Source organism: Panthera onca, chromosome E2 (genome assembly GCF_046562875.1).
Source record: "Panthera onca isolate mPanOnc1 chromosome E2, mPanOnc1 haplotype 2, whole genome shotgun sequence".
NCBI lineage: Eukaryota > Metazoa > Chordata > Mammalia > Carnivora > Felidae > Panthera > Panthera onca.
This window is the reverse complement of record NC_138353.1, coordinates 3,875,890-3,891,236: the sequence shown is the minus strand read 5'-3', so window position 1 is coordinate 3,891,236 and position 15,347 is coordinate 3,875,890. Positions and strand designations below refer to the sequence as shown.

Here is a 15,347-nt window from a genome sequence, read left to right as displayed (position 1 = left end):
GAATATTACTGTAATAAAGATTTTACGTTCACAAGGAGTTTAGTTAGACATGCATTTCTAAGAAGAGAAATTTCCTTCTCCCGTATGGAAAAACGGTTTGGTGTTTCTGGGGGAAAGTGAGAAGTTGATAGGACTTTTAGGTGCAAACACGTGCACGCATCAAGAAAAGCAGGGGTGCCTGGGTGGCTCAGTCGGTTAAGCCGACTTGGGCTCAGGTCATGAGTTTGAGTTTGAACTCACAGTTTGTGAGTTCGAGCCCCGCGTCAGGCACTGTGCTGACAGCTCAGGGCCTGGAGTGTGCTTCAGATTCTGTCTCTCTCTCTCTCTCTCTCTCTCCCTCTCTCTCTCTCTCCCTCTCTCTCTCTCTCTCTCTCTCAAAAATAAACATTAAAAATGGTTTTTTATTAAAGAAAGAAAGAAAAGTCTGAGAAAGTGGAAGATAGTAGGCGTATGCCAAGGCATGCTAAGGACTGCTGTTGCAAAGTCAGAGGAACACAAAAAATGGAGGAAAGAAACATGTAGAGAGAGCAGAGACCTGTGGACGCCTCAGAAGTTGCACATGGGAAGCAGCATGACCCCCACGTCTAGACAGAGCCTGGTCCCTGTGCATCATAGCGCCAGGGGCCTGGACCCTTGTCCCTCCTGCCCAGTCCCTGCAGAGAGGGCAGAGCCCCAGAACAGATCCGTCCCCATTGTGATGGGCCGTACTGTGGCAGGAGGGCATGTGCCACTTCTGATGTTGCTGAAACTGGGCAGAAGGCAGAAGACCATGGTCAGACCGCACACAGTGTGAGCAGATTTAGTGGTGGAAATGAGATTTCCTATGGGAGCGAGTGGGATGTCTGGAGTCACAGAATGTGAAAGGACCTTAAGCTGCCCATAGCTGTTGGAAGATCAGAGTAGAGGGAGGCACTCAAGTGTGAGTCCAACTTAACCTGTAAATTAAACTTAGTTGAGAAAAAATATCAGCAAGCATCGTGTAGTCATTTCAAGTGAATTCCTGATAGAACTCAGTGCCCTCCACCTGCCGTCTCTTGACTGAGGACCACGCAGGTTCTGAAACCTTCAGAGCTCTTCAGTTTCTGCCTCCCCAACGCCTGCCTTCACTCACTGCCATGGATGCTGCTGGTAGGGACGGGGACCCTCTCCCTGCTTCTCCACTGGGGTATATCTCTCTGAGGCTCCAGGGTTTCACCCAATATGATTAGGAAGAACATGTTGATTGGACACAGGCTTGACCACGTGGCTTCTCATCACACTGGCCCAGGCCACAACTCAGGTTCACTCTGCACAGCACCTCCAGAGTGATCAGAGGGGACCATTGTAGAAGTCTTTTGTAGACCATTGTAGAATCTCACTGGGGCTGCCTCGAAGCCTGATCACAGGGGCACACGTTCTCTCAAGGACAGAAGACAGGAGGGACATGCTTTCTTCGCTGACAGACGACGGACAGTCCTATGTGATGGGTTTCCAGTAGAAATAGCTCCTGAGCCAGGGGGAGGGCACGATAGGATTCATTCCCCCATGGAAATAGCAGTAATCTTCCTATGAGCACGCAGTCTCTAATCACTGTGACAGCCCTGCAGACGGGCATAACTGTCCTCGTTGTATGGATAAGGAAATCGGGCCCAGGCACCACAACCCACGTGCGCAGGAGAGGAGGCTCCAAAACATGAGTTGAATTCACTTCTTTCCTGGAAACACAATTAGAAGGCCTAAGAAGGACATTCTTTTCATTTTCCCACGGTGAGGGTCTGATGTAAAGAGAGCGCATAGACTATCCTAGAATCTAGGGATCAGAGAGATGTGGTAAGAACTTGGATCCAGTCGCGTGCCCAAAACCAAGCTGAGAACCACAAGCCATTCTTGCCTGATGAAACCAGGGGTTTTGGCACCTGTAGACAGACATCCTGAGCTGTACCCTGTTCCACACCCAGGAAACTTTAAAACAACTTTATCGAGATGTAATTCACATGCCATACAGTTCACCCATGTAATACATGCAGTCCAGCGGCTTTCCTTTATTCACAGATGCGTGCAGATACCACCCAAATTTAAAACGTTTCCATGGCTTCAAAATGACCCCCCATTACTCTAACGCTTTTGCTGTATTTCCCTACCCCCACCACCTGCAGCCCTAAACACTAGCCTGCTTTCTCTGTGGGTTTCCCTCCTCTGGACTTTCCTATGAGTGGAATCGTGTATTATATGGTCTTTATGACTAGACTTTCACTTAGCATCATGAGCTCCTCCCTTTTGTGTCTTTGGAATGTTCCCCCCCTCAGCATCTGGTCAGGTACCCCAAGGACATTTCTGTTTTGAAGACCTCATACTTGTATCTGTCTTAATTTCCCGTTGTAACCCAGTGGAAACAGAAATGCCTTTAGAAGCAGATGGACTTGGGCTTTGACTTCTCTGCTCATTCTCCCTGTGGCCCTGAGCAGGAACCCTCAGCCATCGGTCCCAGGGTCCTCATTTATCCAAGTGGACCTAATTCCCACCACACAGGAGTGTTTGCAAGGGTCAGAGTGACATGTCCCACAGAATGCTCTAGGAGATGATTTTGGGCAATGCAGTGACGTGGTATTCTATAGCTTTGATCATGGCGTTAGAAAGTTATTACCCTTTCAATCACGTTATGCCCTTCTGATCACATCAAGGAGAGAAGATGCATTTCAAGCCGACTTTAGAACACCTTTATCTCTGGCTCATCACTCTTTGTAACTAGGGAGTGGTTGGCCGTGGGCTCAGAAGCCTGACCATCAACAGTGTAAGGCTAGCACGTCCTAACATTTTTTGCCTTTCCATCATATTCTATATTTATATTTACCCTCCTTTACCAGGTAGGTGACACTGCATTTTTAAATTATTGCTAACTGTTTCCATTTTCAAATAAAAACGTGTATTTAAAGAACAAACGTTGACTCCTATTAGTAAATTACTAAATGAGTAACAGTGGTGCAGGCATAGCACACAGTCATGAATGTGGAATGTACATATTTGAATATTGGAAAAAACTTGAGTGATGAATGGATGTAAAGCTTGCAGCGTGGGCCCTGACATGTGTGAAGCGGTCTGTAAATACAACCAGTGTTACGTCTTTTGTATTTTCCGCGTCTCTCAACCTGTCCATCCACCCTTATCTTGAACCCCCCAGCGTACCATCCTAAGGAACGTACCAAAGCAAAGGAAGGAAGGAGTTCCACGGTCATACTGGCCATGCAGCCTGATCCAAGGATCCCTCTTCAGCTTTGCAACCCCTGGACGGAGGACAGCTCCATGTGGGCAGTGACCTCTTTCCTCCAGCCTTTCCCTTCCTTCCTCTCATGTGACCCGCAGGTCAGGAAAAGAAAGTCAGGTGATGTCACATAAAACATTCTGAAAATGACACAGTGGTAAAGATGAACAAACCAGCGGTTGCCCAGGTTGGAGGGTGATGTTGGGGAGAGCGGTGGGTGTGACAGTAAGGCACAGCATGAGGTGATAGATGGATCGCTATGTTGGTTGTGCTGGTGGCTCCACGAATCTACAGGTGACAAAACAACATCAAACCCTACCCTCGCATTGTGCTAGTGTTAGCTTCTTGGTTTGGATCTTGTAATGGACATATCATGGAACCATTGGAGAAATTGGGTGCAGGGTACAAGTATCTGTCCTGAGTTTGCAACTTCCTGTGAATTGAATGACTTCAAAATAAAAGTAAGATATGATTGAAGAGGAAAGGCAGTCTAAAACAGACATGGGCAGTCACACGTTAGGGAGTGGAAACATCACAAAGTCTGTTGCATGCACAGCCAAGGCAGAGACTGAAGCAAGATGTGGTTGTCCAGTGAACAACTGGTGTCTCTGTGATGTGCCACACTCATACTGGGCATAAATCCAAAGTTCTGTCCATTTGACCACTCTTGGCCAAACACCAGCCAAGGGGGTCTGTTCTCCGTAGGAACCATGAGTTTTACTCATTGGGTAGAAGGAACAGAAAAATTCTCCTGGTGCCTGAGGCTACCAGAGTGTCCACATTGAAAAAGTCTGCCAAAAGATTTGCAGCCTGGGAGAAGTTCCTGTCTGCCCCCGGAACCCCGAAGCAAGACTCGTCCATGATCTGATGAAAGCCAGTGCAACAAAACGAAGCAGATGAAACAAAGAATTACATTTGCAAGAATCATCTCTACTCCAAACAGGGCTTTTTTTTTTTTTTCTTTTTGAGAGAAAAAGAGAGAAAGCACGTGGGGGAGATGGGCAGAGGGGGACAAAGAGAGAAACTTAAGCAGGCTACATGCTCAGTGCAGAGCTCGGTGTGGGACTTGATCTCATGATCCTGATATCATGACCTGAACCACAGTCAACAGTCAAGACCCCTGCCAGAGCCACCCAGGCGGCCCCAGAACTCGATTTTTATAAGCATATATCCCGGGTTTTAAGAGAGGAGACAATAGTTCTAAAATAAGAATGAGTATTTGTGACAACAGGATTATGAACAAACAGCAACAGATCATGAAGGTGAAAATATTGTGGATAACCTTTTTAGACCTGCACCAGATGACGAAGAAATCCTGGGTACAGCTCAGAAGCAACTTGATGCTATGAAGTTGAGAGGGAGCCTCCCAAAATTAGGCAAAATATGGAGACTCTATGAAATAAAATTGAAAAGACACGTAGGATAAATAAGGAAAGTGTCACACTTGACTAATTGCTGGTCCCGAAGTACAAAATAGAGAATGGAGGGGGGTCGATAATATGCAGGAAGCAGTGTTTTCCCTACATGTCAATGGCATCACGGTTCCTATGGAGGTAACTGCACGTGCTACCCAGCCAGACTCTGAAGTTTTAAGTATTTTTTTCAAATCATCCAAATTTTTTGAATGTGTCTTTATGTTCCATTCTGTGCTCTGCCCCAGGCAAAGCTGTGGCAAGAGGTAAGCCTCGTCCTTGAGTGGTTCTTCATAGAGCTAAGAATGTAGGTTCCACAGGACTGTTAAGGATCGGCAGGTCTCTCCATCCGCACTCGTCATTCCCTGGGAAGCCCTGGAGCATGTGGGTAGTACAGACCTAAGGACAGGGGAGGAAGGAAGAGGAAGAATATTATTTCCCTGGCCTCCTAACACAGGGTTCCCCACCAGGGGAACACCACCCCACCTCCCATTCCCCGTCTCTAGGAATGTTGGGAAAGGTCCTGATAGCACTCATTATCTTGTCCCACAATGACTGGGGCTTCAGCCGCTCTTTAATGAGAAAAAGAAATGGTGCTGAATGTTCCCATAAGGAACAGGACAGTCCCACCCAAAGTGCCAATTGTGCCCATGGTGAGAAACACAGCATGTCCCCATGGTGGAATTTGGTGTTCAGAGAACCCCGCGTCACTATACCAGCCCATGAACAAGACAAGAACAGCTCAGCTGTTCTACGTGGATCCACGTGGAGACTCCTTCTGGCTGCACCAGGCTTCCAGCAGGACAGCGCCCATAATAACCACAACTAGGGAAGCCAGACCCAGGTGGATGAGGTTGCCCGTGGTGTAGTCCCTCGATATGGCACCTGGGGGGACTGGGAGAGAGGAGAGCGTCAGCACCAGCCAGTAGAGGAGCGCCCGTCCTTCCCACGTGGATCTGCCCAACGGGACGCTCCTGCACCCACTTGTGTGCCCTGGCCAGTGGTCAGCTGTGGCCGCCCTGAAGTTGTAATCAGTGAAAACCCAACGTGGGATTTCGTGAGGGTTCTAGTGGGTCTTCCTTGGTCTTCTGTCCTTTGTCTTCTCTCTGCTCGGTCTCTCTTCCTTCACTTACTGGCTCTTCATATCATTTGACCCTCCCACGTGTCCCTTTTCCCTTCTCCCTCCTGATATTAGGAATCGGGCTTAGGAGCAAGACCAAAACCCAAAGTTGCTGCCCCGAGCTCGGAAATGATTCGGTGGGTATCTGTGCACCCCCTCCTCACGGCAAAGACTTCAGGCAGCCGTGAGCTCAAGAAAATTCAAGCCCAGTAGCTAAGCACCGAGAGCACTGTGCATTTCATTCCCACCGCACCTAAGAAGAGCTAGGGCTCAGTGTTGGCCTGGGCTCCTAATGAGGACCTGGGCTGGCGTTGGCCCTGGCATTAGCCCTGGCTCCTAATGAGGACCTGGGCTCCTAACGAGGACCTGGGCTGGTGTTGGCCCTGGCTGCTAACGAGGACCTGGGCTCAGGGTTGGCCCTGGCTGCTAACCAGGACCTGGGCTGGGCATTGGCCCTGGCTCCTAACCAGGACCTGGGCTCGGGGTTGGTCCTGGCTCCTAAGAGGACCTGCGAGTGAAGCTTCCGTGTCACACAGGTCGTGGGTGCAGAGTTCATGCGTGAGCCCACCAGCCACAACGTTTCCCGGAGACAGAGTCCGTGGGAGGAACCCGTGGTGACGTCGCGGAACCCAGGGTGCTCTCTGCACCTGTCTGCGCTGGCTGCACGGTCCCTGCTTTCCAACCAGAGGGTGTTGGGCCACTACGGCTCACATGCACACGTCTACGGTGCCACGGAAGCACGGGGTGTGGCATCCAAGGAAGCAACGTTCTGGCCAGACACACAAGATGGTTGTGGAAGATCCTCCACGGGTGACCCAGAACCCGGCGGCCGGGGCAGCACCGCGCACTAAGAACGAGACCGCAAGCCATGAGGCTGCCATCACCGGGACGACCCACAAGTCTAAGAGACGCAAAGCGTAGGGGAAGGGACGCTGACGGTTGGCGGGATGGATCGTTTGCAAGAACAACTTGAGCAATTCTCCAGGAATACAGAACAACGAAGGCCAAAGACTAGAGGTTAGGAAAGGGCAGGTGCGAGGAGGAGATGACGGTAAAATCAGAAGAGAAAGAAGAATCAGAAAGGGACAGAAGCAACGCTCTCCAGGTAGAAAAAAAGAGCACGTCGTTCACCGTTCACCTTAAACGGATAGTGTTGTAAGTCAGTGATGGGTCCACCCAACTGGGAAAGCAAGCAAAACAGCCAAAATAAAAACAAGCTGATGAAGAAATGAATTGAATTTCTCCAACTTCTGAAAAGTCGTGCAAAACCTCACCTCTCACCCGGATCTCAAGACCATCGCTAGGCTGTGAGGCCCAGAAAGGAGTCCTGGTCTGGAAGTAGACACAGCTGTAGTTCCCGGCGTCACCGACTGTCACGGTCTGCAGGGAGAAGTCCGCCTCCTTGCCGACTGGGGTCCGGAGCCGGATGGGCTCTGCCACTCCCGCCTTCAGCAGAGCGAACCTCATGGGCCCGAAAACATTGTCTGGCCTCTGGCACTGCAGGGTCACGTCGTCTCCTGCGGTCACCACACCCCTTTGGTGGGCTTGCAGGGAAGGTTTAGGGAGACCTCCTGTAAGAGAAGGGGGGCTCCGAGGTCACGGGGAGAAGCTGGGGTCCCCCACTCACCCTTGTTCTCCCGCAGGGGGTTCCTGCTGAGTGTGGGACACAGATCCCTGGTGTCACCCTCTTTCGACTCTGCAGGAAGGAGGTCCCCCCGCCCCCACGAGCCCTGGATGAGGCCGACCAAGTCATTCTGTTGCTGTGTTTCTCCACCTTCTGTGTCCCGTCCTCTGGTCCCTCCCCCAGGCCTGTCCTGCTCCTCACCTGTCACCAGCAGCAGGATGACCTCACTGGGCGGTGATCTTATGTCCGGGGCCCCTGGTCTGTAGCACTCACAGGTGTAGTCTCCAGCGTGGCTGGTTCTTAGGCCAGTGAGGTGAAATTCAGCCAGGCCCTTCTTGGAAGTCGGTGATCGTGAAACGTCCAAAACAACATTACCCTTTTTGAGAACAAAGTCGACATCCTTGGTCGGGGTCTGGCATTGCAGCCTTACACTGCTTCTGGGAGGCACCACCCAGCTGGGCCAGGCCCTGAGGGTGGGCTTGGGAAGGGGCTCTGGAAGGAAGCAGATTGGGGACAGGATTTGGTGCCCTCGCCTGCTGTCAGGAAACCCCTTGAAGGAAAGAGAAGGGATGCGGGGAATTTGGAGCGAAGGAGAGGGAGGGTTTAACTGAAGGAACACTCACCGTCAGTCCCCCTGATTCCTTGGCCAGTGCACAGTCCTGCAAGAGAACCATCTGTCTGTGAGACCTGAGCCCTGTCTCAAGGGGACCTCCCCGGGGGGGGGGGGGGTGCTGCCACTGAGACCAGATCCTGGTGGTCACGCATCTGGGAGGGTTCTCATTTCCCCATGCTGGACCCAGGCTTCCACTCCGCCCTCAGCTCCTGCCCCATTTCCCACAGAAGGTCTCCTCTTTGGATGCCACCTGCCACTCCAGGGGCTCTCCTGGCTTCACAAACGTCCACAGACCCCTGGATTCTCAGCCTCTATCATGGACAGGTTCTTGCATTTCTGTCAAGCTGGTGTTACAGTTCCTGAACATCCCCCCCACCAGCCCCCGCCAATTCACCCTGGATGTAGAAGGCAGGAACCCTGAAAAATATCAGGAAGCATGGGACTTGAATGTGACCCTGGGCCACCTCTGATCTTGTCTGAGACCCTGAGTGGGCCTGACAGTCTGCAGACAGCCTCACCTGTACCGGAAGAACCCCTCCCCACCCCATGCTGAAGGCTGCTCTATGCCAGGGGCACCTGGGTGGCTCAGTCCATTAAGCGTCCAACTTTGGCTGCAGTCATGATCTCCTGGTCCATGAGTCGAAACCCCACGTCGGGCTCTGTGCTGACAGCTCAGAGCCTGGAGCCTGCTTCGGATTCCGTGACTCCCTCTCTCTTTGCCCCTCCCCCGCTTGCACTCTGTCTGTCTCTCTCAAAAATAAAAACTTAAAAAAAAAATCCGTTGACTTAGACTTTCTTTCTTTCTTTCTTTCTTTCTTTCTTTCTTCTTTCTTTCTTTCTTTCTTTCTTTCTTTCTTTCTTTCTTTCCCTGTGTGAACCAGTTTTGTGTCTTAGTCATGAAAAGGGGAAAGTTACCAGGCCTTTGTGCTAAAATTGTCTGGGGAAATCAAAAATACTACATTCCATGTTTTGAAAAAAAAAGAAAAAGAAAAAGTGATAAATAGCCAAAACATGAAAAGACCCAAGCATCCAGTGAAGGATAAGTGGATAAAGGAAAGGTATGTGGTCTGTACAGACAGTGGAATACTCTTCTGCCGTTTGAAAGGAATGAAATGCTGGGGCGCTTGGGTGGTTCAGTCAGTTAAGCATCTGACTTCCTCTCAGGTCATGCTCTCGCAGTTCGTGGGTTCGAGCCCCACGGCGGGCTCTGTGCTGACAGCTCAGAGCCTGGAGCTGCTTCTATTTCTGTGTCTCCCTCTCTCTCTCTGCTCCTCCCCTGCTCTCACTCGGTCTCTCTCTCTCAAAAGTAAATAAACATTAAAAGCAATGAAATGCTGATAGATGCTACATCATGAGTGGACTTGGATGACACTTTGCTGTGTGAAATTAGCCCAACACCCAAGAACAATTACTGTGTGATTCCACTGACACAAAGTACCTAGCTAGAATGGGCAAATGCATGGTTATCAGGGGGCTGGGGAGGAAGCAGAAAGGAGTATTGATGAACGAGTACAGAGTTTATGTCGGGGATGACAGAAACGTTTTGGGTGAAGGTTGCACATCGTTGTGAATGCACTGAAATGCCACCGAACTGTGTACTTACAGAGAGTTAAGAGGATCAATATTATTTACATATATTTAACGTAATAAAAAGTAGAACATAATGGGTGTGTTTACGGTATTGAAAAGAAAATTCTCACCAATGCCAGACAAAGTGGGAGTCTGAAAAAATAAATTCTAGATGGCATGGGACAGCTCACAAGGGGATTGCGATTAGGACAGAGAAGTCAGCGTGTGCTCTGTCTTGCCTCACGGGACATTTCAGGGCCTGTGAAAATTCAGAGCCTTTGCAGTCCCAGCCCTGTGTCCCTCAGCCCCCTCCTGCACTCCTCAAGACGCTCGGTCCCAAACACCTTTGAGGGAGGTAAGGAGGTGATGTAAGGATCGCTCTGTGGGGCCGCCTGACGTCTTGGGATCAGAGAACTATGGAGGGAGGGAGACAGTTTTAGCAGAAAGATCTGGTAGTTTCGGGGCGCCTGGGTGGCTCGGTCGGTGAAGCATCCGACTTCGGCTCAGGTCATGATCTCGCGGTCTGTGAGTTCGAGCCCCGCGTCGGGTTCTGTGCTGACAGCTCAGAGCCTGGAGCCTGTTTCAGATTCTGTGTCTCCCTCTCTCTGACCCTCCCCCGTTCATGCTCTGTCTCTCTCTGTCTCAAAAATAAACATTAAAAAAAAATTTTAGTGTTTATTTTTTTTAATGTTTATTTATATTTGAGAGAAAGAGACAGAGGGCAAGTGGGGGAAAGACAAAGAGAGAGGGAGACAGAATCTGAAGCAGGCTCCAGGCTCTGAACTGTCAGCACAGAGCCCGACGAGGGGCTTGAACTCAATGAGCCGTGAGATGTGACCTGAGCCGAAGTTGGACGCTCAACTGACTGAGCCACCCAGGTGCCCCTTTAGTGTTTATTTTTGAGAGAGAGAGAAAGAGAGCAAGCGAGAAAGGGGCAGAGAGAGACGGAGACACAGAATCCAAAGCAGGCTCCAGGCTCTGAGTTGTCAGGACAGAGCCCCACATGGGGCTCAAACTCATGAACCGTGAGATCATGACCTGAGCCAAAGTCAGACGCTTAACTGACTGACCCACCCAGGCACCCCTCTTTATGTTTTACTTTTTAAAGGTACGCTCTGCGCCCAATGTGGCTTTTGAACTTCCAACCCTGAGATCATTAGTCTCGCCCCCTTCGACTGAGTCAGCCAGGCGCCCCCTACCTTTGCATTTAAAATATTCCGCTCTACGGCCGACTTCGGCTCAGGTCATGATCTCGCGGTCCGTGAGTTCGAGCCCCGCGTCGGGCTCTGTGCTGACAGCTCAGAGCCTGGAGCCTGTTTCGGATTCTGTGTCTCCCTCTCTCTCTGCCCCTCCCCCACTCATGCTCTGTCTCTCTCTGTCTCAAAAATAAACGTTAAAAAAAAAAAAATTTAAAATATTCCGCTCTAGGGGCACCTGGGTGGCTCAGCAGGCTACGTGTCTTCAGCTCAGGTCATGATCTCACAGTCTGCGAGTTCGAGCCCCACGTTGGGGTCTGTGCTGACAGCTCAGAGCCTGGAGCCTGTTTCAGGTTCTGTGTCTCCCTCTCTCTGACCCTCCCCTGTTCATGCTCTGTCTCTCTCTGTCTCAAAAATAAATAAACGTTAAAAAAAAAATAAAAAATAAAAAAAAAAGATCTGGTAGTTCCCCCCTTTTCACTGCTGAGACACAAAACTGGTGGTCCACACAGGGTAAAAAAAAAAAAAAAAATGGAGATGTGTTAGAAACATGGGCCTAATCTCTTCAGTGGCCTCCTGTGCTCTGTTAGCAGGAAGGAGATGGAACTTGGTAGATGGTGGTTGGACACACCTTCAGGCCACGTGGGGTTTATCATTCGGCCCCACGCCCCCGGCACATCTCCTCTGATCTCACCCCTGTCTTGAGCAGGACACTTGCTTAGAGGCCTCATTGCTTATGGAGGCAAGAGGAAGTCCTCTTAGGAGAGACTCACTCGCTCTCAAAGCCAAACATGGAAAAAGGTTTATCTCATTGCAGTGAGGCAGAGAATGAATAGTCAAAAGGTGGGAACAACCCAGGCACCCACCAACAGGCGGATGGAGAAACAAAATGAGATCCATGTATAAGTGGAATAGTACTCAGCCGTCAAAAGGAGTGAAGATTTCAGACGTGTCCGGAGACGATCTCTGGAAGGTGTTGCTAGCTGAACCTGGGCCTAACCCAGCCAGAGGAGAATGAACGATAAAAGGGATAGTAGACATATTTTTTTTTTGGACACAGACAGGCGTGTCTTCCTACGACGAGCCTCTGACATAAGGGGCCCTCTGTGAGCAAGCCTGAAGTCTTGGGATCAGAGATCCGTGGTGATGGCAGGAAGCCAAGTGCAAAGAGCCACGCTGACGTGAGTCCTCCTTTCCTGTTTGTGGATATCAAGCTTTGTTCGTTTCTGGAGACCAGTTCTGGTCTCTGGTCCATCACTGGGGACATTCTGAATCACGTATCTCTGCCTCCTCAGGGGTTTCCAACCCCGAAACCCTTTCAGACACTCCTGGAGTGCTCCATACCAAGGACCCCATGTGTGTGTCCCTCTTACTTCAACATCTTGGCTGAGTGGAAACGTTTTTAGAACCCGGCGGTTCTGGGTCGAGATCTGGCTTCCCTGCATACCACCCGTGCGATCCGAGACGAGGCACTTCGCTCTGCAGACTCAGATTGGATTCCTAATCTGCAGACGTGGACCTCGTTCTCTCTTGCAGGGTTTGTGTTGTGGGGAGTGTTGTTTTTATTTTTTGAGGGGTGGGGACCAGCGTGGTATTTCCCAAATGTGGAATACGTCCCATCAGTGTTAGACGTGATGAGTTCGAGGCGGAAGGAAGGACAGTCCAAGCGCTGCGTGATTGTATGCAGTAAGCACCAAGAGAGCCTCCTTGAGGCTAGCCTCTGACATACCTGGATGGGGGCTAATTGCCTCCATAGCAGAGAACTAGCAGCTCTCAGGCCCAGAAGCTTGACAAGGACCAGCGTATAGTTAGAGAATGCTAATACCGTTTCCTTCTTGCTGCATTTACTTTATAGTTTTTGTATTTGACCTGGATTGTTTTAAGTTTATTTATTTATTTTGAGAGAGAGAGAGAGCGCGCGGGTCTGTGTGTTCTTGAGTGGGGAAGAGGCAGAGAGAGGGAGAGAGAGAGAACCCCAAAGCAGGCTCCATGCTGTCAGTGCAGATCCTGATGCTCAGCTCAAATCCCATAAACCATGAGGTCCATGACCTGAACCAAAACCAAGAGCCGATGCTCAACCAACCGAACCACCTGGGTGCCCCGACCTGGATTTTCATTCATAGTATCGAAAGTTTCTTTCCTAAGCACTTTTATTTAGGTAAAAAAGGCTAAGTCAGTATTAAAAGCAAAACACGTTAAGCCGGGGCGCCTGGGTGGTTCAGTCGGTTAAGCGTCCAAGTTCGGCTCAGGTCATGATCTCACGGTTGGTGAGTTCGAGCCCCGTGTCGGGCTCTGTGCTGACAGCTCAGAGCCTGGAGCCTGCTTCGGATTCTGTGACTCCCTCTCTTTCTGCCCCTCCCCCACTTGTGCTCTTTCTCTCAAAAATAAATAAATATTATTTTTAAATTAAAAAAAAAACACGTTAAGCCAATAAAGTACAGGTAGCAAAGGCTTTTCTGCAGAAATCATGAACTTGGAACATTCATTGAAATTTGTAAAGCACCAGTTTAGAAGTAATGTGTGCATTGATTGCACTCGGCAAGATTTCTGATACGTAGTATGTGCTCAATAAACCAAGGCTGATTGATGCTTTTGCTTTCTCTTTCAATCCCCAGCCCAAACCTCTTACCGAGTCTGTTGTTTTCTAGGGTCGCCCCGTGAGACTTACTGAGACAGAGCAGTGGGAGTAGCCTAGGGATCATGGCAGCAAACCAGCCTGTCCAGAGCCCCGTCTTCAGCTGTGCAGCCTGTGGGAGGGAGCGGAGCTGGGACGGCCACAACCTCGCTCCTGACTCCAGAGTGTGGGCAGGAACAAGGTTTCTCTAACTGTTAAGTTCCTCCTTTCACAGCTACAAACTGGAAACGTTCTCAGTGCTGCTGATTGCAACATGTTCCTCACACGCCCAGCTTCAAGGATTTGACTCACAGAAGTCCTCAGTCCTTGTCTGTCTTCAGATTGCATGCATCAGACATGCAACCCCCCACGTAGCTGGGGCGTGAGCCTGAAGGATTCCTAAGAGAAGATGAAGATATTTCACTGTTGAGAATACTGGAAAATGCTGGACACTCAGGTTGCTGGACATTGTCCACTGTCTTAAGAGCTGAGGACTAGGCTCGCCTGAGTGGCTCAGTCAGTTAAGTGTCCGACCATGGCTGAGGTCATGATCTCACGGTTCGTGGGTTCAAGCCTCTCATCAGGTCTGTGCTGATGGCTCAGAGCCTGGAGCCTGCTTGGGATTCTGTGTCTCCCTCTCTCTCTGCCCCTCCCCTGCTCACACTTTGTCTCTCTCTTCCAAAAATAAATAAACATTAAAAAAAATTATAAATAAACTTGGGGCGCCTGGGTGGCTTGTCGGTTAAGCGTCCGACTTCAGCTCAGGTCATGATCTCACGGTCCGTGGGTTCGAGCCCCGCGTTGGGCTCTGTGCTGACAGCTTGGAGCCTGGAGCCTGTTTCAGATTCTGTGTCTCCCTCTCTCTCTGACCCTCCCCTGTTCATGCTCTGTCTCTCTCTGTCTCAAAAATAAATAAACGTTAAAAAAAATATTTTAAAAAAATAAATAAATGAATAAATAAAAATAAAAAATAATAAAATGAGAGTATGTATCCCAGGCAAAAAGGAATTCTGTCCTTCCTCACAGCTGTATAGTAGATGGGCTTTCTCTCTTGGGTCAGGAACCACCAGTACGTTCACAGAGCACCTCAGAACCAGGAGACCCAAAACGGGTCCTGAGCTTGGGTTTCTTCTTCCATGATGGGCATGTTGCCAGCCCCAGGGGCAGAGCCCTCTGGATGGGTCTCACGGGACCCGGTATAAATCATTGTTCTCACGTTTACCAATAAGTAATTGTGAGAAGCTGGCACAAACCTCCCCGGGACTCCTTGGACCTCTGGTCACAGAGCAACACTAGGGGTGAGTAGGTTTCCTCCCGTGACCAGAAGTCAGTGTCCTGGGGTACCTCGTCATGCCAGCCAAATAGCTCAGACCAGCTCCTGCTGGAACGACCCTCACAGCACAGTGCTCCAGTAACCTTCGTGTGTGGCCACTGAGCCACGTTCCTCAGGATGCGCAGTGGTTCAGGGGACGCCGTGCTCTCTGCACCCAAGATCACTTTCGTCTCCTGGAAAAGCTGTGTGGGACTCACAGGCTGTTACTTAGCCAAGAAATGAAATTATCAGAAGGTCCGAAACGGCCCCTTTTCCATTTCTTGTTGCTTCCTCCACTGATTTTGTGTCTAGGTAGGAAAATGCACTGCTGCAACTTAAAAATGTAAATCCTCAGGGGCACCTGGGTGGCCCAGTCGGTTAAGCGTCCAACTCTTGATCTCAGCTCAGGTCTTGATCTCAGGTTATGAGTTCAAGCCTGCGTTGGGCTCCACACTGGGCGTGAGGCCTACTTCCAAGCATCCTGACTAGCTTTCACTTCTCTTATCTCCACACAAAGCGTTTCTGATCTATTTTCAACCCCAGGTAGTATTCTTATTATCGTGATTCTAAATTCTGGTTCAGACATCTTGCTTATATCTGTGTTGATTAAGTCCCTGGCTGTCATTTCTTCCTGCTCTTTCTTTTGAGG

General features: G+C 49.9%; 1 protein-coding gene across 3 annotated transcripts; it reads right to left on the bottom strand.

Annotated features, from left to right (window-relative positions):
• Positions 1-4,190: 4,190 nt before the first annotated feature.
• On the bottom strand, positions 4,191-13,572 carry TARM1 (T cell-interacting, activating receptor on myeloid cells 1). 3 transcript variants are annotated; one of them, XM_078439356.2, is made up of 6 exons: positions 13,402-13,572; positions 8,018-8,053; positions 7,596-7,886; positions 7,045-7,341; positions 5,367-5,544; positions 4,191-5,049 (listed from the first exon to the last, which is right to left on the bottom strand). In XM_078439356.2, the coding sequence occupies exons 1-5, from the start codon at positions 13,472-13,474 to the stop codon at positions 5,402-5,404; spliced, it is 840 nt and encodes a 279-aa protein (XP_078295482.2). In that variant the 5' UTR covers positions 13,475-13,572; the 3' UTR covers positions 4,191-5,049; positions 5,367-5,401. The 3 variants fall into 3 exon arrangements, with proteins under 3 accessions (XP_078295482.2, XP_081647589.1, XP_081647590.1); XM_081791463.1 differs by having other exon boundaries at positions 13,441-13,572; XM_081791464.1 differs by lacking the exon at positions 8,018-8,053 and having other exon boundaries at positions 13,441-13,572.
• Positions 13,573-15,347: the final 1,775 nt, after the last annotated feature.